The sequence below is a fragment of the Bos javanicus genome, chromosome 2, assembly GCF_032452875.1.
Source record: "Bos javanicus breed banteng chromosome 2, ARS-OSU_banteng_1.0, whole genome shotgun sequence".
Classification (NCBI taxonomy): domain Eukaryota; kingdom Metazoa; phylum Chordata; class Mammalia; order Artiodactyla; family Bovidae; genus Bos; species Bos javanicus.
Genome location: NC_083869.1, coordinates 90,695,007 through 90,718,071, shown reverse-complemented (window position 1 = coordinate 90,718,071; position 23,065 = coordinate 90,695,007). Strand labels below are relative to the sequence as shown.

Here is a 23,065-nt window from a genome sequence, read left to right as displayed (position 1 = left end):
TAGGATCTTAGTTTCCTGACCAGGGGTTGAACGTAGAGTAGTGGAGTGAAAGCACTGAGTCCTAAGCACTGGACACCAAGGAATTCCCCTTGTAGTGGCTTTAAGCAATACACATTTGTTATTTTACAGTTCTGGAGATCAGAAGTTTGAAATGGGTCCCACTGGGATAAAATCAAGTTTTACAGAGCTTTCCGGAGGCTCTAGGGAGGAATCTGTTCCTTTGCTCTTCCCAGTTTCTACAGGCCGCCTGCATTCGTTGGCCTGTGACCCTTTCCTGCATCTTCCAAGCCAGCACCAATGGACTGAGTCCTTCTCATGCTGCCCCCTCTCTGGTTCTCTCTTTTGATTCCTTCTTCCATGTTTAAGGATCCCTGTGAATATACTGGGTCTGTCCAGATAGTCCAGGATAACCTCACTGTTTCAAGCTCATTTGGTTAGTGACCTTAACTTCTCTTTGCCATCTAACCTACTTTATTCATAAATTCCAGGGATTGGGATGTGGACATCTTTGGGGGGCCATTATTCTGGCTACCACAGCTTATTTAAGTTTTTTTTTCCCCTAGTTTTCTGGTTCCAGCTGGTAATTTCTCAAATTATGCCTGTGAAGTTGGTTGATAAAGTTCACATCTCATTGCATAAATTGAAGCACTGCCAAAGGCCTAAAACCTGCTTAGGTTACTGAAAAGCTCACTCAGGGTTAAACCTGTTCATTCATTTCCAACATGTGGAAAAAGTGGCAAAAAGCAAAGTGAATGTATATTATATGGGCAATCTCATAAAAGTTTATTTTATAAATGTATAATCATGGTGGAAACACTGGAAGAAAATAACATTAGAATTTTAATAACAATGGTATTAGAGTGTTGGGCATAAGATTACAGATAGTTTTTTCTTCTCTCTTTTTTAGAGAATCAAAATTTCCATTAAATAGATTATATTTATAAATGGAAAACATGTTAAAAATTGATGCATTGATATTTTATTGCACCCACCGCCCTTACATAGTTTCTGCATGCTTCTCTCTTCCTTCGCCAACATGATCCTGGACCTCTAACTACCGAAGATGACTCTAAAACATGAAAGGAGGCAGAAGGGGTCCAGGAAGGGAGTTCCTGGAATGGGGAAATACACGACAGCAGGAGGGTGGCTGCCGATGGCTCCAGACTTCTTAGCCTTGCCTTGGCTTTGCTAATCAACCCCAGCTTTCAGTTTCTTCTGAAATGAGTGATTAATGTGTACAGAGCGCTCTCTCGCTCTTTTAAAATTAATTAATTCATTCATTGTTTACTGTACTGGGTCTTCCTTGCCGTACGGGCTTTTCTTTAGTTGTGGAAAGTGGGGGCTACTCTTTGTTGCAGTGCTCAGGCTTCTTATTGTGATGGCTTCTCTTGTTGTGGAGCAGGGCTCTAGAGCACAGGCTCAGTGGTTGTGGCGCAGGGGCTCAGATGCTCTGTGGCATGTGGGATCTTCCCAGACCAGGGATGGAACCCACATCTCCTGCATTGGCAGGTGGATTCTTTACCACTGAGCCACCAGGGAAGCCCAGAGGGCTCTCTTATCCACATTCCACTAGGAGTGCGTCCTCTAATGAGGAACTTACTTGGCCCACGGTCTTCTCGGCGGAGTCCAGTGTCCTCTCCTCTGTGTCCTCCGGCCCCATGTGCAGAGGGGTGAGGGGGTTGCCCTTACATCTGGCCCCAGCCCCACACTGGCTGTCATGGCCATGTTATTCCACTCCTGGCAGGCGAGGGTTTTCAGAAGATAGAAGGAGCCCATATGTGCAATGCTCCCACTTTGCAGATATGGGGTGGCAGGGTGCCAGTGTCCCCAGGAAGACAAGAAACACCCGGATTGCCAACTGCCATCGTAGCACAGAAGGTGGCCAGCCTTTGTGTGCAGAAGTTCACAGAGAGATGAAGAGGGAAGTTCAGATATCCCAGGGCTGGCAGGCAAAGCCATCTGTAACTTGACCCTACCCATTTCTCCAGGTAAGAGCCACACCTGTCTAGTTACTCTGACTTTCCTCTGCCACTCTCCTCTCTGGGCCTTCACTGACCTATGCCCAGAGAGTCTCTCTCCAATTATTTTTACCACAAGACTCAGCTCAAATTCTACCTCCTCCAAGATGTCACTCTAGATTTTCCTATCAAGAAGCAATCACAGTCTCTACTGTCTTTATACTTTGACTGCATATTAATAAATTGTAGTCTAGATCCTATCCCAGGCTGCCTTGTATCAAGTGTCATGGGGGCGCAAATCTGCTCCCTGATCACATTGTACACCCACCCCTGCTGGGTAGAGGTTATGGCCTCCCCCCACCACACCCTGGCAACTACTGTGTTCATCTAACAATTATTTGTTGAGAATTTGCCATGTGTCAGGCAATGTTTGAGGCATTATTTAATAACTATTCAAGATGTTAACTCAGAGGAATGGAAATCCCCCAAATATTCCTGTACTTTTCTGCTGACAACTTGTCTCCTCAAGCTGCCCACTCCAGTCAGAAGTCCTTCTCTCCAGAGGAGCAAAGCCCGTTTTCTCCTGCTCTGAGACACAGAGTCCGTGTGCTCTGGCAAAGACCAAGCTTTAGGACAGAGAGTGACCATCATTGTTGTTATACATGTGTAGCAGCCAGACTTGGGGCTGCGAGGTGAGTGCAACCAGAGTCAAGGTGAGGGTGAGGTGGGGAGGGGAGAGGTGTGTGTCCACTAAAGCTGTGCCTGAAAAGACTTCTCAACCCCAGCCTGACTTTCATCAGTCTTGTGTAAACAGTGCCACTTTCAGCCAGCTCTTTCTCTGCAGGTTTAATTTCTGAGAGTCTGTGCAAATGGCTCAGAGGATAAAGCATCTGCCTGCAATGCAGGAGACTCAGGTTCGATCCCTGGGTTGGGAAGATCCCCCTGGAGAAGGAAATGGCAACCCACTCCAGTATTCTTGCTTGGAGAATCCCATGGACAGAAGAGCCTGGCGGGCTACAGTCCACGGGGTTGCAAAGAGTCGGAAACGGCTGAGTGACTTCACACTCACTCCCAAATATCTTTGGTAGTCATGTGTTACTGAATATCAGGCCATTAAGAAGGGAATCATAAAGTGGTTTGAATTTTCCCATAGCTGCAATGTTGTAACAGGGTTTGATTCCTGACCAAACCATTTAGTATCAAAGATTTGACTAGTCATATGCCACAAAAGCAAAGATAAAAGAACTAGAATTGAAATCAGAAAATATGAAGCTTCAGTTCCTGTAAGAACTCAGTCTGCTTCAGTTTGAATCTTGGCTCCATCATTTACCAGCTGTCTGGCTTTGGGGAAATTACTTGACCCATCTGTGCCTCAGTCTTTCTGTCAAATAAGGATGATGAAAGTACATACCCTGCATGCAAAAAAAATGAAGTTGAATCCTTACCGTGCACCATATATAAAAATTAACTCAAAGTATAGTTAATATAAGAGCTAAAACTATAAAACTCTTAGGATAAAACTTAGGGGAAAAGCTTCATGACATTGGATTTGGTGAGGATTTCTTGGATATGACACCAAAAGAACAGGCAACAGAAGAAAAAGTAGGTAAGTTGGATTTCATGAAAATGTAAAATCTGGAAATTCCCTGGTGGTTCAGTGGTTAAGTCTCCATGGTTCTCTTGCAAGGGGCACGAGTTTGATCCCTGAACAGGGAACTAAGGTCCCACATGCCATGTGGCCAAAAAAAGAAAAGAAAATGTAAAACTCTTCTACATCAAAGAACACTATCAGGAGTGAAAAGGCCAACCCACAGAATGGGAGAAATTATTTTCGGGTCATACATTTGATAAGGGATTAATATGCAGAATGTTTAAAGAACACTTACAACTCAAAAACAAAAATCAATCTGATTTTAAAGTGGGCAAAAGACTTGAACAGACATTTTTCCAAAGATATATAAATTGCCAATAAGCATATGAAAAGATGTTCAATATTACGTGTTATTAAGAAATGCAAATCAAAACCACAATGAGATACCACTTCACAAGTTTGAGCTATTATTAAGAGCTGTTATTTAAAAAAAAAAAAAAACAGAAAATAACAAGGGTTATTGAAGGTTTGGAGAAATTGAAACCCTTGGGCATGGCTAATAAGAATGTCAAATGATGTAGTGGCGGCTATGGAAACCAGTATGGTGGCTTCCCAAAAAACAAAAAAATAGAATTATGTATGATCCAGCAATTCTACTTCCGGGTATATACTCAAAAGAATTATAAGCAGGGAAATCGACAGATATTTGTACACCCATGTTTATAGCAGCATTATTCATAATAGCCAAAATGTGAAAGCAAGCTAAGTGTCCATCAACTGATGAACAAATAAACAAATTGTGGTATATACACATAGTGAAGTGCTATTCAGCTTTCAAAAGAAAGGAATAATAATAATCAGAATATTAATTCTGATACCTGCTACAGTATGAACAAACCTTGAAGACATTATGTTAAACAAAATAAACCAATCACAAAATACTAAAAGGATAACTACCATATGATTTTACTCTTATGAGGTACATACAATGGTCAAATTCATAGACACAAAGATTAGAACAATGGAAAATAGGGAATTACTGTTTAATGTGTACAGAGTTTTAGTTTTTCAAGATAAAAAACGTTTTGGAAATGGATGGTGGTGATGGTTATATAGCAAGGTGAATGTACTTACTGCCACTCAGCTGTACACATAAATTGATTAAAATGGTAAATGTTATGTTTATCTATATTTTACAACAATAAAAAGTACACATAAAGTTGTTGTGAGGATTAAATGAGATAATTAGTATAAAGTGCTTAGAATGCTGAGGGGTACAATACTATTACTTAAGTGTTTGCCTATTAAGTATTAGCTGTTATTATACATGCTGCTGCTGCTGCTGCTGCTAAATCGCTTCAGTTGTGTCAAACTCTGTGTGACCCCATAGACGGCAGCCCATAAGGCTCCACCGTCCTTGGGATTCTCCAGGCAAGAACACCGGAGTGGGTTGCCATTTCCTTCTCCAATGCATGAAAGTGAAAAGTGAAAGTGACGTCGCTCAGTCGTGTCTAACTCTTAGTGACCCCATGGACGGCAGCCTACCAGGCTCCTCCGTCCATGGGATTTTCCAGGCAAGAGTACTGGAGTGGGGTGCCATTGCCTTCTTATTCTCCATCAAATGGTTATACCAGGGACCCAATGGATGAAGTACATACAGCCAAGCCTACTGGGTTGTATGTATGCTTACTTGAACATGTTACCTACAACCCAGGTTGGTTTTAATGAAAATCTGATTTGTGTTCCTAGAAGTATAGTAAAGGGTTTTGAAGGATGTGTTGGAAGAACCAGAGCCCTTTTAAAAAATGCTGTTAAATCAGGAGAGATGTTTTTTTTTCCCCTGGAGCATGTGGAATCTTCAAAATCAGGCCCTCTAGGTATTAAGAGTGGGGCTTTGGGATCAGTTGTCCAAGCTCTAATTCTAACTCCACTACTTAGATATATAACTTTGGGAGAGTTAGTTAACCTCAAGCCCCCATTTTTCCTGCTACACTATGGAGGTAATAGTGGCACACCACTCATAAACTTGTGCAGATTGAGTGTAGTTATAGAGATTAAATGGCTGACCTATGCCAAGCATTCAATAAATGTTAGCTATTATTGATAAAACCTTTGACCTCGTCATCACAGATGACCCATGCATCTCTCCTGATGTTTCCTACTTCTAGTTTGTTAAAAGCTCTAAGTACAGCTGCTCAGGAGCTGCCTAAATGGAGCACACTTAGCAGAAGGAGTGAAGTCAGGTCACACTCCCCTCACTGCTTTGGTGCCTCTCTTGATACCTCGTTAGCTTCCCCAGTGGCTCAGATGGTAAAGAATCTGCCTGCAATGCAGGAGACCCAGGTTCGATCCCTGGGTCCAGAAGATCCCCTGGAGAAGGGAACAGCAACCCACTCCAGTATTCTTGCCGTGAGAATTCCGAGGGAAGCTACAGTCCATGGGTTGCAAAGAGTCAGACATGACTTAAGTGACTAACACTCTGACGCCTTGTTAACGGCCATCAGAGCACTTCTTGGGGCACCATCAAACCAGTAGCAGGTAATTAAATTATTCAGGACTTGCAAATGGACTTTGTCTTCTTGATCACTGGCTGAAAGGATAATGTATTATTCTTCCTGCTTTTCTATATCTTTCTATTTTATATAACGAGCTGACATGATTAGGATGGGAAAATAAACTTTATTCAAAAAATATTATCACAATATTACTTGATAAAATAGAAGCCTGAAGTTACCTTTGCGGGCTGTATAACGACTGTGAACACCCATTGGATAGTTAAGCGCCTTGAGTACAGAGATTAGGCAGTATGGAATCAGCGAAGAAAGGTTGACAATGCTTTTAAGTGTGCGTGTGTGCTAAGTCATTTCAGTTGTGTTCAACTCTTTGCGACCCTATGGACTATAGCCTGCCAGGCTCCTCTGTCCATTGGATTCTCCAGGCAAGAATACTGGAGTTGGTTGCTGTGCCCTCCTCCAGGGGATGTAACACCATTTATAAGGTAGATGACAGACCCAACACAACCTTGGTTGAAACCAGTTATAGTAAATTGAATCCTGTTCATCCTTCAATGAGATAAAGAAATGAGATGCTCTGTGAAATGAATTTTTAAACAAATTATTTTTAATACATTATTTAGTCAAATACCATGTTAGACATTTAAAAATATTACTGGACTTATACAATTCTAAAAATATAAGAAGAATAAATGCTAAAACAATGAAAATTAGCTACATTTTCTGATGATTTGAGAGGTACTTGAGGTTTCTGCTAGGCTTCAAAAGCATCATGTTGATTGTTATCTAGATACTACTCCAAATTATGGTTATTTAGATTTCATAGATTTTTAAATACATGATAGAAAGCTGGATGAATTACAGGCCTCGTGGTTTTAACTCTGAAAATATTTGAACAGTATATCCTTCTGTTTTTGTTTTTGTTTTTTTTTTTAAACCAAAGCAACATATCTGTGTGTATCTAGAAGAGTAAGAACTCTGACATCTAATGTCTTGACTTAGCATTTATCTTTGCTCTTTAGGAAGTTGGGCCGTCAAGAAAGTTAAAGAGTAGGTGTGTGTTGGGCTATAAAACTCAGACAGATTTCTGCATGCTTGTCATTAGATCCATATATAGCACTGGAGATGGTGTGAGATGCTTTAAAAATGTGATTTCACCTTCCTGCGACAGCCTTGATTCTCACGGGTCTGAGTGGAGCCTGCGTTGTATAGGTTTCCTGATTCACAGCTCAGACAGGAGAGACGTTTCTGTGAGCAGGACTGCTCTATTGATTACCCATTCTCACTTTTACCCCCTCCGCTTTTGGCTCTTTTGCTTTGAGTGTGGTGTTTTTAACTCTTGTACTATATTATTTGGATGATGAAATACTGACCCTGAGGGACAGATGGTGTGATGATCGCAGGGCTCAATTTACAGCACTGTTTCTATTCCGCTTCCCTGCCCAATCCTACCTGGCTCTCTACGGTCAACCTGGAGACTACTTTTCACTACCCTTTCGAGGCCAAAGTTTCTTATTTTTTAAATCCCATGACTTAAAAAAAATTTTTTTTGGAAAGGATATGTAAAAATAAAAGTATGACATAATCTCACCACCATGGTTAAATTTTGATGTGTATCTTCCTGCTTATACAACTAATTTTTAAAAATTGGGATTATAGTCGAGAGGTGATGTTTTCTATACTGTCTAGTCTTGAATGCTGGTATAATTATCTACATGGCTGTATAACTTTGAGTGAATTACATGAATTCTCTATGGTTTAATTTCCTTACTTTTAAAATGAGATAATAATAGTACCTATCCCTACAATTGATAGAAAGTATATTGAGTTATATAATAGAAAGTACTTAGAACAGTGGCTGGAACATTTTAAATACTAAAAAATGTTAATGAATGTTGGTATTTTTATTAAATGAGTACTATTTTTTAACCTGCTTTTAAAAAATACACTGTATTTTCTCATGTTATTCATGACTTTATTATTTACTCGTGATATGTTATTCATAAGTAATACCTGACTTTATTGCCTGACCCCAAATTCATTGTATGACTGTTTAATCAATGTCCCATTGTTGGACATGTATTATTTTCAGTGTTTTGCATGGTAAATAACCCTGTAGTAAACATTCTTGTGCATGAATCTTTGGCCACATCTCTGATTATTTCCTAAGGCAACTTCATAAAAATAGAATGCTAAATCAAAGAGTATTAGCCCTTTTTAGGTTTTTGCCAAAATGCCCTCTAGAAATGTCACGTGAATTTGTACTTCTGTATGAGACAGCTCATTTCCCCATAGCCTTCTCAGTAGTGGATATTATGATTTTAAAAGTTTCTTGCCAGGCTGTAGCTTTTGTAATCAGATGGTGCTCTGTAGTTTCCAAAGCTCTCCTCTTCTGACCGTGTTCATTGTTTTTAATACCAACTCACTCTTGAGTTATTTTTTCTTCTATTTTAGTCTACCATGTCCTCTAATCTTAAATTCCTGCTTTATTACTATTCCAAACATTTTCTTTCCTTTCCTAGTTCCTCACACCATTTTCCTTCTGTTCACTGGAGTTAGACTACAATGTTCTGTTTGTATATTTGTAAGTAGGGAAAAACCACTAGACCATTCAGGTATCACCTAAATCAAATCCCTTACGATTATACAGTGGAAGTGAGAAAGAGATTTAAGGGACTATATCTGACAGACAGAGTGCCTGATGAACTATGAACAGAGGTTCGTGACACTGTACAGGAGACAGTGATCAAGACCATCCCCAAGAAAAAGAAATGCAAAAAAACAAAATGGCTGTCTGGGGAGGCCTTACAAATAGCTGTGAAAAGAAGGGAAGTGAAAAACAAAGGAGAAAAGGAAAGATATACCCATTTGAATGAAGAATTCCACAGAATGGTAAGGAGAGATAAGAAAGCCTTCCTCAGTGATCAGTGCAAAGAAAAATAGAGGAAAAGAACAGAATGGGAAAGACTAAAGATCTCTTCAAGAAAATTTGAGATACCAAGGGAACATTTCATGTGAAGATTGGGTCAATATAGGACCTAACAGAAGCAGAAGATATTAAGAAGAGGTGGCAAGAGTACACAGAAGAACTGTACAAAAAAGATCTTCACAACCTGGATAATCACAATGGTGTGACCACTCAGCTAGAGGCAGACATCTTGGAATCGAAGTCAAGTGGGCCTTAGGAAGCATCACTTCGAACAAAGCTAGTGGAGGTGATGGAATTCCAGTTGAGCTATTTCAAATCCTAGAAGATGATGCTGTGAAAGTGCTGCACTCAATATGCCAGCAAATTTGGAAAACTCAGCAGTGGCCACAGGACTGGAAAAGGTGAATTTCATTCCAATCCCAAAGAAAAGCAATGCCAAAGAATGCTCAAACTACCGCACAATTGCACTCATCTCACATGCTAGTAAAGTAATGCTCAAAATTCTCCAAGCCAAGCTTCAGCAATACGTGAACTGTGAACCAGATGTTCAAGCTGGTTTTAGAAAAGGCAGAGGAACCAGAGATCAAACTGCCAACATCCGCTGGATCATGGAAAAAGCAAGAGTTCCAGAAAAACATCTATTTCTGCTTGATTGACTACGCCAAAGCCTTTGACTGTGTGAATCACAATAAACTGTGGAAAATTCTGAAAGAGATGGGAATACCAGACGACCTTACCTGCCTCTTGAGAAATCTGTGTGCAGGTCAGGAAGCAACAGTTAGAACTGGACATGGAACAACAGACTGGTTCCAAAGAGGAAAAGGAGTACATCAAGGCTGTATATTGTCACCCTGCTTATTTAACTTACATGCAGAATACATCATGAGAAATGCTGGGCTGGAGGAAGCACAAGCTGGAATCAAGATTGCCGGGAGAAATATCAATAACCTCAGATATGCAGATGACACCACCCTTATAACACAAAGCAAAGACGAAGTAAAGAGCCTCTTGAAAGTGAAAGAGGAGAGTGAAAAAGTTGGCTTAAAACTCAACATTCAGAAAACTAAGATCATGGCATCTGGTCCCACCACTTCATGGCAAATAGATGGGGAAACAGTGGAAACAGTGGCTGACTTTATTTTTGGGCTCCAGAATCACTGCAGCTGGTGACTGCAGTCATGAAATCAAAAGATGTTTACTCCTTGGAAGAAAAGCTATGGCCACCCTAGACAGCAGAGACATTTAAAAAGCAGACATTAAAAAGCAGAGACATTACTTTGCCAACAAAGGTCTGTCTCATCAAGGCTATGGTTTTTCCAGTAGTCATGTATGGATATGAGAGCTGGACTGTAAAGAAAGCTGAGCATCGAAGAATTGATACTTTTGAACTGTGCTGTTGGAGAAGACTCTTGAGAGTCCCTTGGACTGCGAGGAGATCCAACAAGTCCATCCTAAAGGAGATCAGTCCTGAGTGTTCATTGGAAGGACTGATGTTGAAGCTGAAACTCCAGTACTTTGGCCACCTGATGCAAAGAGCTGACTCATTGGAAAAGACCCTGATGCTGGGAAAGATTGAAGGCAGGAGGAGAAGGGGACAATAGAGGATGAGATGGTTGGATGGCATCACTGACTCAATGGACATGAGTTTGGGTAAACTCCAGGAGTTTGTGATGGACAGGGAGGCCTGGCGTGCTGCGGTCCATGGGGTCACCAAGAGTCCGACATGACAGAAGGACTGAACTGACTGAATGTTGTCAGTATGATAGATGGATACCTCAAGAAGATGGGAACTTCTTTTTTCCATCGAGCCCAGGTCTAACTAAAAATGAAGCCATTCCCCAAAAGACTCATCTACTTTATAAAGAAATAAGGTTCCTGTTGCCTGGAATATTTCAGCCATATGGACGAGCATCTGAAAACTGTAGAAGGTATTCTTGCTTTGGGCAGTAAGTCAGCCTATGTATCAATGTCCACCCAGTAAAACAGAAACCACTCTAAATATTTAAACATAGAAGGAATTTAATTTAGGGAATTGATTACACCAGTGACTAGAAAGCTCAGACGCCAAAAAGATGTTGAGGCAACACTGAGATTACTAACATCAGGAAGCCAGTCTGAGCCCTAGGCTAAAGGGCAGAAGGAGTAGCTGGCAAGGTCACCTGGAGGAACCTGGAGCCACAATGGGCCTTCCTGGAGCTGGACCACAGAGGTGATGGGCGTACTTCTTACCACCACGGGTGGACTGGGAGAAGAGAAATCCCCAGGCTTTTTTCTCCTCCCTCTCCAACCTCCTTCCAATGTCACCCAATGGCAAATGCAATTAGAAGCCAGTTGACACAGATGTCTGTGGAATTACATGCAGCCTGTGGCCAATCCCACGGTGATACAGAGTTGAGTGAGGTAAGGGCGAGGAGACGATGTGAGTGCAAACAGACTAGGCCTGACACAGATTCCTGGAGGCCCCCCGGTCCACAGACAACAGGGTGAAGTGCAAAGCATGGAGAGGTAGGCAGTCTTGGTGTGAATCTGGGCTCTGCCATTTACTAGCTTTGAGAATTTGGCCAAGTCACTTAACTCCAAGCTTCAGTTTCCTCATCTACAAACGGAGGCAAGAGAAACCACATCTCACAGGTTATTGTGAAGATTTAATGCAGTAATAGTTGTAATATAATAAGTATTCAACAACAATTGGTTTCCTTTCATCCAATTTATGATTTTTAATATCAAGGGCAACTGGGCATGCGGTCAAGGTCATTAAGCTTCTTTGAAATATTTTGAAAGAAGGAAAGAGGGCAGAGAAATTTTCCTTTTGGAAGCTCTCCATTGGAGGGATATGATAAATTGCTCTATAATGATACTGGGGGATGATTTAAAACACACTGAGGGTATCGTGCATGATTGATTCATTCATTTCACAAACATTTATGGGTACTCACTATTTTTTTTCTGGAAACTAAGATTTAGATGTGGTTTCTGCCGTCAAGGAGATGGCAACTGATGGACCAGAGATGCCTTGTGATATACGATGGTATGGGAATGCTCACAGAGGAGGGAGCAATGGGATAGCTCTGTCTAGGGAAGTGGGAGAAGCTTCAGTGGGTGATGATAGCAGAGTTGTGTTTTGAAGGATGAAGAGGAGTTTTCCAGATGTAGAGGCACATGCAAAAGTGTAGAGTTACAAAAGGGCACAAGATGCTAGTGCAATGGTGAGCTCTTCACATGGACGGGGCCTCGAGGGGTCCACAGTCATGGTGGTGGTTAGAATGAGTGGCAGATATGGCTAGAAATGAAAGAGAAAGCCAGTGCATGAAGGGCCTGGCATAGAAGTTAACGACTTTATCCTACGGAGAAAGAAAAGCCAGCAGAGACTTTTAAACTAGGGAGTCTCCCACCATCTATGACCTAGAATTTCATGAAGTGACACATCATCCAGTCTCTCTCATGGCCTGAAGCAAAGGGCTGATGCAATGCTGATATATAAAACAGGGGACATATATACATCTCATAAGAGATTAGAAAGCCTGAATCAGAAAAATGAGCACAAGGGTTTCCCCTTAATATTAAATTCAGGGTGGAAAAAGTCATTAATTTATCCTGCAGATGCTGAAGGGCTCAAGGTAAATATTTAAAATATTCTCCTTTCCACAAAGCCAAGAATATCAGAGGTGTGAAGATGATGCTTGTGGCTATGAGACAGGATTTCAAGGATGCTGATGAAATGTCTGCTGGCAGGACCTGTCTGAATTCTGAAAAGGACCTTGTGTTATATAATGGAAAGGAAAACACAAAACGATAATAAAATAGTCCGGGTGGGTCAAACAGTAAAGAATCTGCCTGCAGTGCAGGATACCGGGGTTCCATCCCTGGGTAGGGAAAATCCCCTGGAGGAGGAAATGGCAACCCACTCCAGTATTCTTGCCTGGTCAGTTCCATGGACAGAGGAGCCTGCTAGGCTATCATCCATGGGATCACAAAGAGTCAGACATGACTGAGAGACTTTCACTTCAATTCACATGTGTTCCAGAGCCCTTTCATGTAGATTATTTCATGTAAGCCTCATGACAGTGGTGTGCCATGAGTACAATCCCATTCTGGAGATGAAGAAATGGAAATCTGAGGGTTTCAGAGCTTCCTAGGATCTCTGAAGAAGTTATACCCAAGTCTGTAGCTTGACTTCTAGACACACAGAACAGGGCCTTCTCTGAGCCCTGGACACTGCTCTGCTTACCTGTCTCCTTCCGTATGCCAGGATGGCTTCCTTGAGGTCCTGCAGTGTGTGCAGTTCAAGATCTGGCCTCTTCCTGCGGCCTTTGGGGCGGTAGGGGCCTTTTCTCCTCTCTTCGGGGGTCCATGCTGAAATAGCCAAACCTTCCGAGTAGAGGATCAGGGCGCCTTTTCTAGTGCTGAATGTTTTAGGAAGAAAGAGGCTCCATGTGTGCTGGTCAGCGTTGCCCTCATCCTGTGGTTTTCTGACCAAGATGTAATCTTCCGGGGACTTCCAGTTCAAGTAATCCTGCAGTGGAAACAAAGCACCTTAAACTGGTCCCCAGTGGAAGGCCCTTCCACGGCAAATATTGCACGGGCAAGTGTTTAACATGTTGTCCGTGACTGCTTTTCTCTGAATTGTTCACATGGTGTCACGAACACAGTATTTCTTTTAATTTTTTTTCATTTATTTACTCATTTATTTTTTAACACCGAAAACATTTTGTCTTGGGGTATAGCCAGTTAACAATATTATGATAGTTTCAGGTGAACAGTGAAGGGACTCAGCCATATATATACATGTATCCATTCTTTTCCAACCCCCCACACTCCTCTTAGCAACTGATTTTGTTCTCCACCTCTCAGAGTTAGTAGAACCCAGGGCATGTTTCTCTTTTACCCCATATAACTTTCAAGAGAGCCTTTTTATGCCTACAGGCTTGAATAGGGTAGAATGTGGCTTCTAGGCCAGTTAAAATTTCCTGGTATGCAAGGAAGTAGTAAGAATTACCAAGGGCAGCAGATAACTTTGAAATTAGACCTGGAGTAGCTGGCAGTTTAAATGGGAGAAAACCATGCCAACCCATCACTTCAGCTATATACAGGGAGAATTTCTATACATTCCAGATGCTATGTAATGTTACCTAATTTGGCTGTTTAGGAGCCTATAAAGTAGTTACATATCTTGTAAGTAAGTGAACGCCATTGGCCACAGAGGTCTTTTGAAACTTTATATGTCTTTTAATACAGTGAAGGTCGAATATCATGACAAACTACCATGACAATGGAAATCTCTGTATGATCCAAAAATTTTCAAAGCACCCCCAGTGGATTTCTTATTCCTGGCAGGAGTCAATGAAATAAAATTCCAGTACAACAAAGGAATTTTGCCACCTCTTTAAAAATCTTCTAAAATGAAAAAAAAAAAGTTGTTTTTTTTTTTTTGCTTATATTAAATATGAGTCCTTGCGGGTTGAATTCCAGAAGGTTCAAGGAAGCCATTGAATTGGCATGAGCACACTCAGCATTTCAACCACAGAACATGATGTCTAAAAACCCAAACAGCCATCAGCTTGCCTAGAACCCAGGTGGAGATTCTGGTCTTGTACCAAACCGCCCCAATTCTAGACCATGTGGAATCTCCTCCTGTCTAAAGCAAATGAGGCCATAAATCAGTGAGGGAGGGGGAGGACAAGGGCCCAGGTGGCAACTTCTGTGGGTCAAGCAAACTACCTTATTTTCTTGAGTTTCACCAAGGAGGAGGGATGATCTCTCGGTGACCCCCATCACCTCAGAAACAAAACCAACCAAAACACACAGGGCTCAGCCCCAAGTGGAAAAACAGAACGTTCCCCTCCCATCCCCCAAATATGCTTTTATTCATTGGTAAGACTCACCTCTGGTTCAAAATAGACTTCTAGCTTCTGTTTGTTCTGGACCAGCTTGCCATGTCCCCGGCTCAGGAGAGAGAGGGTGAACATGGTTTTCCTCTGAGCACCCTTCTCAGGGGCAGTTCATCTTGGTTTTGAAGGCTGAAAACCGGTCACACCTCAGGGTTTCCTGAGCTCAGCAGTGAGCCCAAGAAGACCACAAACACTGGGCCTTTTATGAAATACATTTTTTTTCACTTATACAGCAGCTTCTTAATAACAACTAGCCACAGAGTTTAGACAGTGTGTGTCTTTGTCGGGAGAAAAAATAAACCACACACCCAGACTCCTCAAGCCCTGGATTGTCTGCTCTCTGGGCCGCCCTCTCTCCTCTTCGCCTGCACCCTTGTTGTGCCTGGTCCTGTTGCTCGGGTACCGGCCGTGTGCATCGGCAGATCTGGGCCACAGGCACCCTCCTTCTCACTGTGACCGGAGGTTGTTTCCTGGTTGCTATGGCAGCACAGGGCCGTGAAGTCGCTTAAGCCAGTCTAGGCAAGGCAGGGACTGTTGAGGGCAGGGTTCACACCCTGTGGGGAGGGAGGGTCAAATGGACATTGAAGGGACCAGGCTCAGATTTCAGGTCCTGATTTCGGGGATAGGGGGCATGTTGGGATATTCTTTCTGTTACAGGACTTGTTCTGCTGGTAGAGAGTGTCTCCCCCTTCTTCAGATATGAGAGCTTTTTCACTGTCAACCAAGCATTAACAGACTCAGAGGAGTCGTGTAGGTCATCTAAAGCAACCTGTGACATTTTCTTTGGCTGAGCTCCAGCGTCTTCTCAGCTGGACATGAGGCCCCTTTTTCTGGTATTTGCTGCTTTGCAGGAATGAGTGCAGGACACCTGGACTCTCGAGATTCCTCTGCACACCTGGATCTCACTTGGGCAACTCCCATCTCTAGAGGGGCTTCCGTGGTGGCTCAGATGGTAAAGAATCTGCCTGCGATGCAGGAGACCTGGGTTTGATCCCTGGGTCAGGAAGATCCCCCTGCAGGAGGAAATGGCAACCCACTCCAGTATTCTTGCCTTGGAAATCCCATGGACAGAGGAGAGGAGCCTGGCGGGCTATGGTCCATGGGGTCACAAAGAGTTGGACACGACTGAGTGACTAACACTTTCACTTTCATCTCTAGAGGGAGGGGGTATTGGGAGATGTGGGTAGTGGGCATTTTGGTTGTCACAATGACTGTCTGCTGTCCTGCCTAATGAAGAAATGTCTCACTCTGAGTGCCAAAGTCATCCCCTTTGAGAAACACTGTTGGCGCCTGGGCTGCTTGTTCTCCTTGGTGCTGACACCATGAGGAGGATAGGACTGAGGGGAGGTGGCCAGGGAAAAAAAGAGACCCTTTTGCAGGTGATCTGGGACTCTACTTTGGTCTGGAAAGGCGACCTGTCCTGTCATCTGTCATCGGAGTCTTCAGGCAGTCCTGTGGGAGTGCTCCCTGCTGACCTGGAGGAAGAAGTACAGCTAGACCCAGACCAATGTACTTTTCCATCTCCCGCTGTGACTGTCACTTTTCTGGGAGGCAGGCTCAAGTCTCATAGGGAAGAAATAGAGGTCATGGTGTATAATGAGATTGGATTTATCACAGGGAATCAAGGCAGTGAATGCAGAGGCTCAAAACTGAATTTAGTCAAAACCACCATGGATACCACTTCGACAGTCCTTGCATGCTATGTGCTAAGTCACTTCAGTCATGTTTGACTCTGAGACTCCATGGACTATAGCCCCAGGCTCCTCTGTCCACAGCATTCTCCAGACAAGAATACTGGAATGGGTTGCCATTTCCTCTTCCAGGGGATCTTCCTGACCCAGGGATCGAACCTGGGTCTGTTACATCTTCTGCATTAGCATTGTCAGGCAGGTTCTTTACCACTAGCACCATCTTAGAATGACTATTAAAAAAAATAAAAACAAACAGAAAAAGTCCAGAAAATAATAAGTGTTCTGAAGATGTGGAGAAATTGGGATCCTTGTGCATTAGTGGGAATATCAAATGATGCAACAGGTATGGAAAACAGTATGTCAGGAATTCTTTGATGGTCCAGTAGTTGAGACTCTGAGCTTTCACTGCCAAAGATCAGATTCAATCCCTGGTTATGACCAACCTAGATAGCATATTGAAAAGCAGAGACATTCCTTTGCCAACAAAGGTCCGTCTAGTCAAGGCTATGGTTTTTCCTGTGGTCATGTATGGATGTGAGAGTTGGACTGTGAAGAAAGCTGAGTGCTGAAGAATTGATGCTTTTGAACTGTGGTGTTGGAGAAGACTCCTGAGAGTACCTTGGACTGCAAGGAAATCCAACCAGTCCATTCTAAAGGAGATCAGTCCTGGGTGTTCTTTGGAAGGAATGATGCTAAAGCTGAAACTCCAGGACTTTGGCCACCTCATGTGAAGAGTTGACTCATGGGAAAAGACTCTAATGCTGGGAGGGATTGGGGGCAGGAGGAGAAGGGGACGACAGAGGATGAGATGGCTGTATGGCATCACCGACTCGATGGATGTGAGTCTGAGTGAACTCCGGGAGTTGGTGATGGACAGGGAGGCCTGGCATGCTGTGATTCATGGGGTCGCAAAGAGTCAGACACGACTGAGCGACTGAACTGAACTGAACTGAACTGATGGGAGCTAACATCTACAAGCCATTTGGCATAATACATAAAGAAAAAACTGTATGGCAGTTACTCATAAAATTAAACATAAATTACCATATGATCCAGTAATTCTACTTTTGGGTATATGACCCAAAAGAAGTGAAAGCAAGGACTTAGATATTTGAACATCCATGTTTATAGCAATGTTATTCACAATAGTTGAAATGTGGGAAAAATTCAACTGTTCACTTGACAGATGATAGACGAATGGAAAAACAAAGTGTGACAAATATATAAAACAGAATATTATTCACCCTTGAAAAGGAAATAAATTTGGATACACGCTACAATATAGATGAACCTTGAAGACGTTGTTGTTCAGTTGTTAAGCTGTGTCCGACTCTTTGTGACCCCATGGACTTCAGCACACCAGTCTTCCCTGTCCATCACTATCTCCCAGAGTTTGCTCAAATTCATGTTCATTGAGTCAATGATGCTATCTAATCATTTCATCTTCTGCTACCCCTTTCGCCTTTTGTCTTCAATCTTACCCAGCCCAGAATCTTTTCCAAAGAGTCAGCTCTTTGCATCAGGTGGTCAAAGTATTGGAGCTTCGGCATCAGTCCTTCCCATGAATATTCAGGGTTAATTTCCTTTAGGATCGACTGGTTGGATTTTCTTGAAGACATTATGCTGAATGAAATGAGACAGTCACAAAGGAACAAATATTGACATTGCGTGACTCCAATTGTATGAGGTAAATACTTTGAATAGTTGAATTCATAGGGACAGAAACTAAAATGATGTTTCCCAGGAGATGTGGGAAAAGGAATAGAAAGTTAGTGTTTAATGGGTACAGAGTTTCAATTTTAGAAGATGAAAAAGTTCTGGCAATGGGTGGTGGTGATAACTGCACAATAATGTGAAATTATTTAATGTCAATGAATGGTACATTTAAAAATTATTAAAATGATACATTTTATGTTATGCATACTTTAGATTTTGAGCTAAAATCTAAAAAAATGTAGAGCAAAGAAAATAAAAAACTGAATTTAGCACTTTATAATCTGAAAGCCATTGGGCAGCATTATTATAGAGTGAACTCCTTATAGCAGATGAGACAAAATTCTACAAAATGAAGGTTCCAATAGTTTCCAGGGTTTTTAAGCCATTGATGCTCTCTCCCATGGGCTTCCCAGTTGGTGCTAGTAGTTAACAGCCCGGCTGCTGTGACATGAGTTGGATCCCTGGTTTGGGAAGATTCCTTGAAGGAAGGCATGGTAACCCACTCCAGAATTCTTGCCTGGAGAATCCCATGGACAGAGGAACCAGGTGGGCGACAGTCCATGGGGTCACAAAGAGTCAGACACAACTGAAGTGCATGCACGTTCTCTCCCATCGTCTTCTCCATCCCTGAAAGGTCAAAATGACCTTTCAACAAAACTCTACTAGGAGATTACTACATGTGAGATGTGGTCTCTGCCCTCAAGAAGCTCCCATCAGGGTGAGAAGACAGGTGTGTGGGGGCCAGCAACTGGAAGATGATGTGACAACAGTGATTTGGAGGTGGAAATGAGCAGGTGCTCTAGGAAAAGAAGCAAGGGTGGTGGTGGCATGATGCATGGTGGTAGTGGCGTGATGCGTGGTGGTGGTGACGTGATGTGTGGTGATGGTGGCATGATGCATGGTGGTGGCTGGGTGATGTGTGGTGATGGTGGTGTGATGCATGGTGGTGGTGGCGTGATGTGTGGTGATGGTGGCATGATGCATGGTGACGGCTGGGTGATGTGTGGTGGTGGTGGTGTGATGCATGGTGGTGGTGGCGTGATGTGTGGTGATGGTGGCATGATGCATGGTGATGGCTGGGTGATGTGTGGTGATGGTGGGGTGATGCATGGTGGTGGGCCTTGTAGAAGGCCACAAGGATGAGGGGTACTAGAGGTGGGCTTTAATGGACATTCATGGATGGTGAGCAGGGAGGATGAGAGGGGCAGGAGTCATGGACAGGAAAATCTGAGATCTCTAGGGGAGGGCCACCTTCTTTAGTATAGCCAGCTTCTTAGGTGTAGCCACAGCTTCAGCTCCCATGGACAGAGATGAAGCTGGAAAGACAGGCCAGGTAGCCAAGACCACGAAGGCAACATGTCCCTGCAAAGTCATCTTGGACTTCAATCTTCTAGTAGGATTTTGAAAACAGGGGGTTGTTGTGAATCTACCTGTATCTTAGAACGATAACTCTGAGAACAATATAAAGGATGGATAGAACAAGGGATGTTAGCTTATCATAAACTTCTGGGTTGAACTTTTAGGACCTGGCATCCCATGCCAAACTTCCCCTGGATTTGAATGAATTTGTTAAATAGGCCAGGAATAGTCACTTGCTAAATAGCCTTTGAGTGAGACATAGAAGGGAAAATTCTATACCAAATGTAATGATATATAATGTTGCCATTTCACATGCTAGCAAGGTTATGCTCAAAAGCCTTCAACCTAGCCTTCAGCAATATGTGAACCAAGAGCTTTCAGATGTACGAGCTGGATTTAGAAAAGGCAGAGGAACCAGAGGTCAAATTGCCAACATTCATTGGATCATGGAGAAAGCAAGGGAATTCTGGAAAAACATCTACTTCTTCTCCATTGACTACGCTAAAGCCTTTGACTGTGTGGATCACAACAAACTGGAAAATTCTTAATGAGTTGGGAGTACCAGACCACTTCACCTGCCTCCTGAGAAACCTGTATACGAATCAAGAAGGAACAGTTAGAACTGGACATGGAACAATGGACTGGTTCAAAATTTGGAAAGGAATACATCAAGGCTGTATATTGTCACCCTGCTTATTTAACTTATATGCAGAATATATCATGTGAAATGCCATGCTGGATGAATCACAAACTGGAATCAAGATTGCCAAATATCAACAACCTCAGATATGCAGATGATACCACTCTAATGAATTAAAAAGGCTCTTGATCAGGGTGAAAAAAGAGAGTGGAATAGCTGGCATAAAACTCAACATTTATAAAACTAAGATCATGCATCTTGTCCCATCACTTCATGGTAAATAGATGGGGAAAAAATGGAAATAGTGGCAGATTTTATTTTCTTGGTTCCAAAATCAATGTGGACAGTGATTGCAGCCATGAATTTAAAAGATACTTGCTCCTTGGAAGGAAAGCTATGACAAGCCTAGACAACTTAGAAAAAAGTAGAGACATCACTTTGCCGACAAAAGTCCATATAGTCAAAGTTATGGTTTTCCAGTAGTCATGAGAGATGGACCATAAAGAAGGCTGAGCATCCATTATTAGAGAAATGCAAATAAACTACAATGAGTTATCACCTCACAGTTGTCAGAATGGCCATCATCAAAAAGTCTACAAATAATAAATGCTGGAAAGGGTGTGGAGAAGGGGAACTCACTTGTACTGTTGGTGGGAATATAAATTGATACAGTGACTATGGAAGAGATAGTATGGAGATTCCTTTAAAAACTAGAAATAAAACCACCATATGACCCAGCAATCCCACTACTAGGAATATACTCTGAGGAAACCAAAGTTGAAAAAGACATGTGCCCCAGTGTTCATTGCAGAACTATCTGCAATAGCTAGAACATGGAAGCTAGAGGTCCATCAACAGATGAAGGAATAGTGAGGCTGTGGTACATATATACAGTGGAATATTACTTAGCCATAAAAAGGAATGCTAAGGTGGATGAACCTAGAGCCTATTAAACAGAGTGCAATAAGTCAGAAAGAGAAAGAAAAATACTGTATACTAACTCACATATATGGAATCTAGAAAGATGGTACTGATGAAATTATTTGCAGCACAGCAGTGGAGACACAGACATAGAAAACAGACTTATGGACATGGTGTGGGGGTGGGGAGGAAGGAGAGGATGAGATATATATAGAGAGTAACATGGAAACTTACATTACCACATGTAAAATAGATGGTCAACGGAAATTTGCTGTATGACTCAGGGAACTCAAACAGGGGCTCTGTAACAACCTAGAGGAGTGGGATGGCGGGGAGATGGCAGGGAGGTTCAAGAGGGAGGGGATGTATGTGTAGCTGTGGCTGATTCATGTGGATGTTTGTCAGAAACTAACAAAATTCTGTAAAGCAATTATCCTTCAATTTAAAAATAAATTGATTAAATAAAAAAGAAAGCTGAGTGTCAAAGAATTGATGCTTTCAAATTGTGGTGCTGAAGAAGATTCTTGAGAGTCCCTCGGATAGCAAGGAGATCAAACCAGTCATTTTTAAAGGAAATCAACCCTGAATAGTTATTGGAAGGACTGATGCTGAAGCTGAAGCTCCAATACTTTGGGCACCTGATGCAAAGAGCCAACCCATTGGAAAAGACCCTGATGCTGGGAAAGACTGAGGGCAAAAGGAGAAGAGGACAGCAGAGGATGAGATGGTTAGATAGCATCACTGACTCAATGGACATGAATTTGAGCAAGCTCTGGAAGATAGTGATGGACAGGGAAGACTGGTATGCTGCAGTCCATGGGGTCACAAAAAGTTGGACATGACTTAGTGACTGAAGAACAACATTTTGAAAATGCCGCTGCTCAAGGGAGACAATAAGGAGCATAAGAGGAAAGTGATGGAGTGACTGGAACTTGGATGAGAGCCATTGTTGTTGGCTACGGAATAACTCCAAGGTTTCCATTGGCAATTCTTTCTCTGAGCTTACCTGACTTGGAAATGCTAACTCATGCATAGGTGGTGAAGCCAGTCCCCAGGAAGTGGTCTTTCTGAGTCTAGGTTGGATGAGCATCTCACCTGGGAAAATAGCTGGGTGCCCATCTGGCTCTCCCAATGCTGTGCAGCCAGGCTGGGATGGTAGTCTGGGAGCAGCCAAACCATAGTCCAAAGAGGGCCTCTCTTGAACTGTCGTGTTTACATCCATGCTGTTTAATACAGACAATGAACAGATGTACAGATCAATTAATAGACATTTAAAAGCATTTACTCAGTCCCCACAGCAGTTTATGGAAAGTGCATTTAGAAAGCAATCGAGGTTATTGCTATTCTAAAGTGCTAGGGGATCCCAGATGAAAGGCCCTTGTAACTGGAAAGTATTTATAACTCAAGAAGAAACCCTCCACACCCATGTTATATAACACCAACACCATCTCCTGGCATGCCTGACCTGTCAGCCCATGCAGCATGTCTGTTTAAATTACACTGTAAATTCTATAGGGTGGAGACCTCATTTTTATGGTTTGTAAAGCATCATGAATAACCATGGCGCTCTGTAAATAAATAGAAACCACATGAAACAAAGAGAAGAGATGTTATTCAGTGGCCATGTCCCCAGCACGTCCAGGAATTTGTCCCTTGCTCCAGAGTGTTTTGCAGTAAATGGATGCCACGTTGGCGAAGTAGCCTATGGGATGGTGCAGGTCCTTATACCCCTTTAAAGGGCAGTGTGAGAATGTGGTCTAGGAATTCTAGTTACCTGCTCAGGCAGCCTACAAGACAAATCATTGCTGCTGTCTTAGTTACTCCATAAGGCAAGGCCAGAACACAGAGAAATGAAATGA

General features: G+C 42.5%; 1 protein-coding gene across 4 annotated transcripts in view; it reads right to left on the bottom strand.

The window, feature by feature from the left end:
• The window catches only part of KIAA2012 (KIAA2012 ortholog), a 126,276-nt gene extending 110,793 nt beyond the window's left edge, over nt 1–15,483 (bottom strand). For 2 of the 4 annotated variants that reach the window (XM_061381696.1, XM_061381701.1), the window contains exons 1-2: nt 14,874–15,483; nt 13,220–13,504 (exon numbers count right to left, since the gene is read on the bottom strand). In XM_061381696.1, coding sequence (XP_061237680.1) covers nt 13,220–13,504; nt 14,874–14,957 — 369 coding nt within the window. In that variant the 5' untranslated portion in view covers nt 14,958–15,483. The remainder of the gene's footprint in view (nt 1–13,219; nt 13,505–14,873) is intronic. The other 2 variants (XM_061381711.1, XM_061381694.1) reach the window with 2 other exon arrangements.
• Between the last annotated feature and the right edge of the window lie 7,582 nt (nt 15,484–23,065).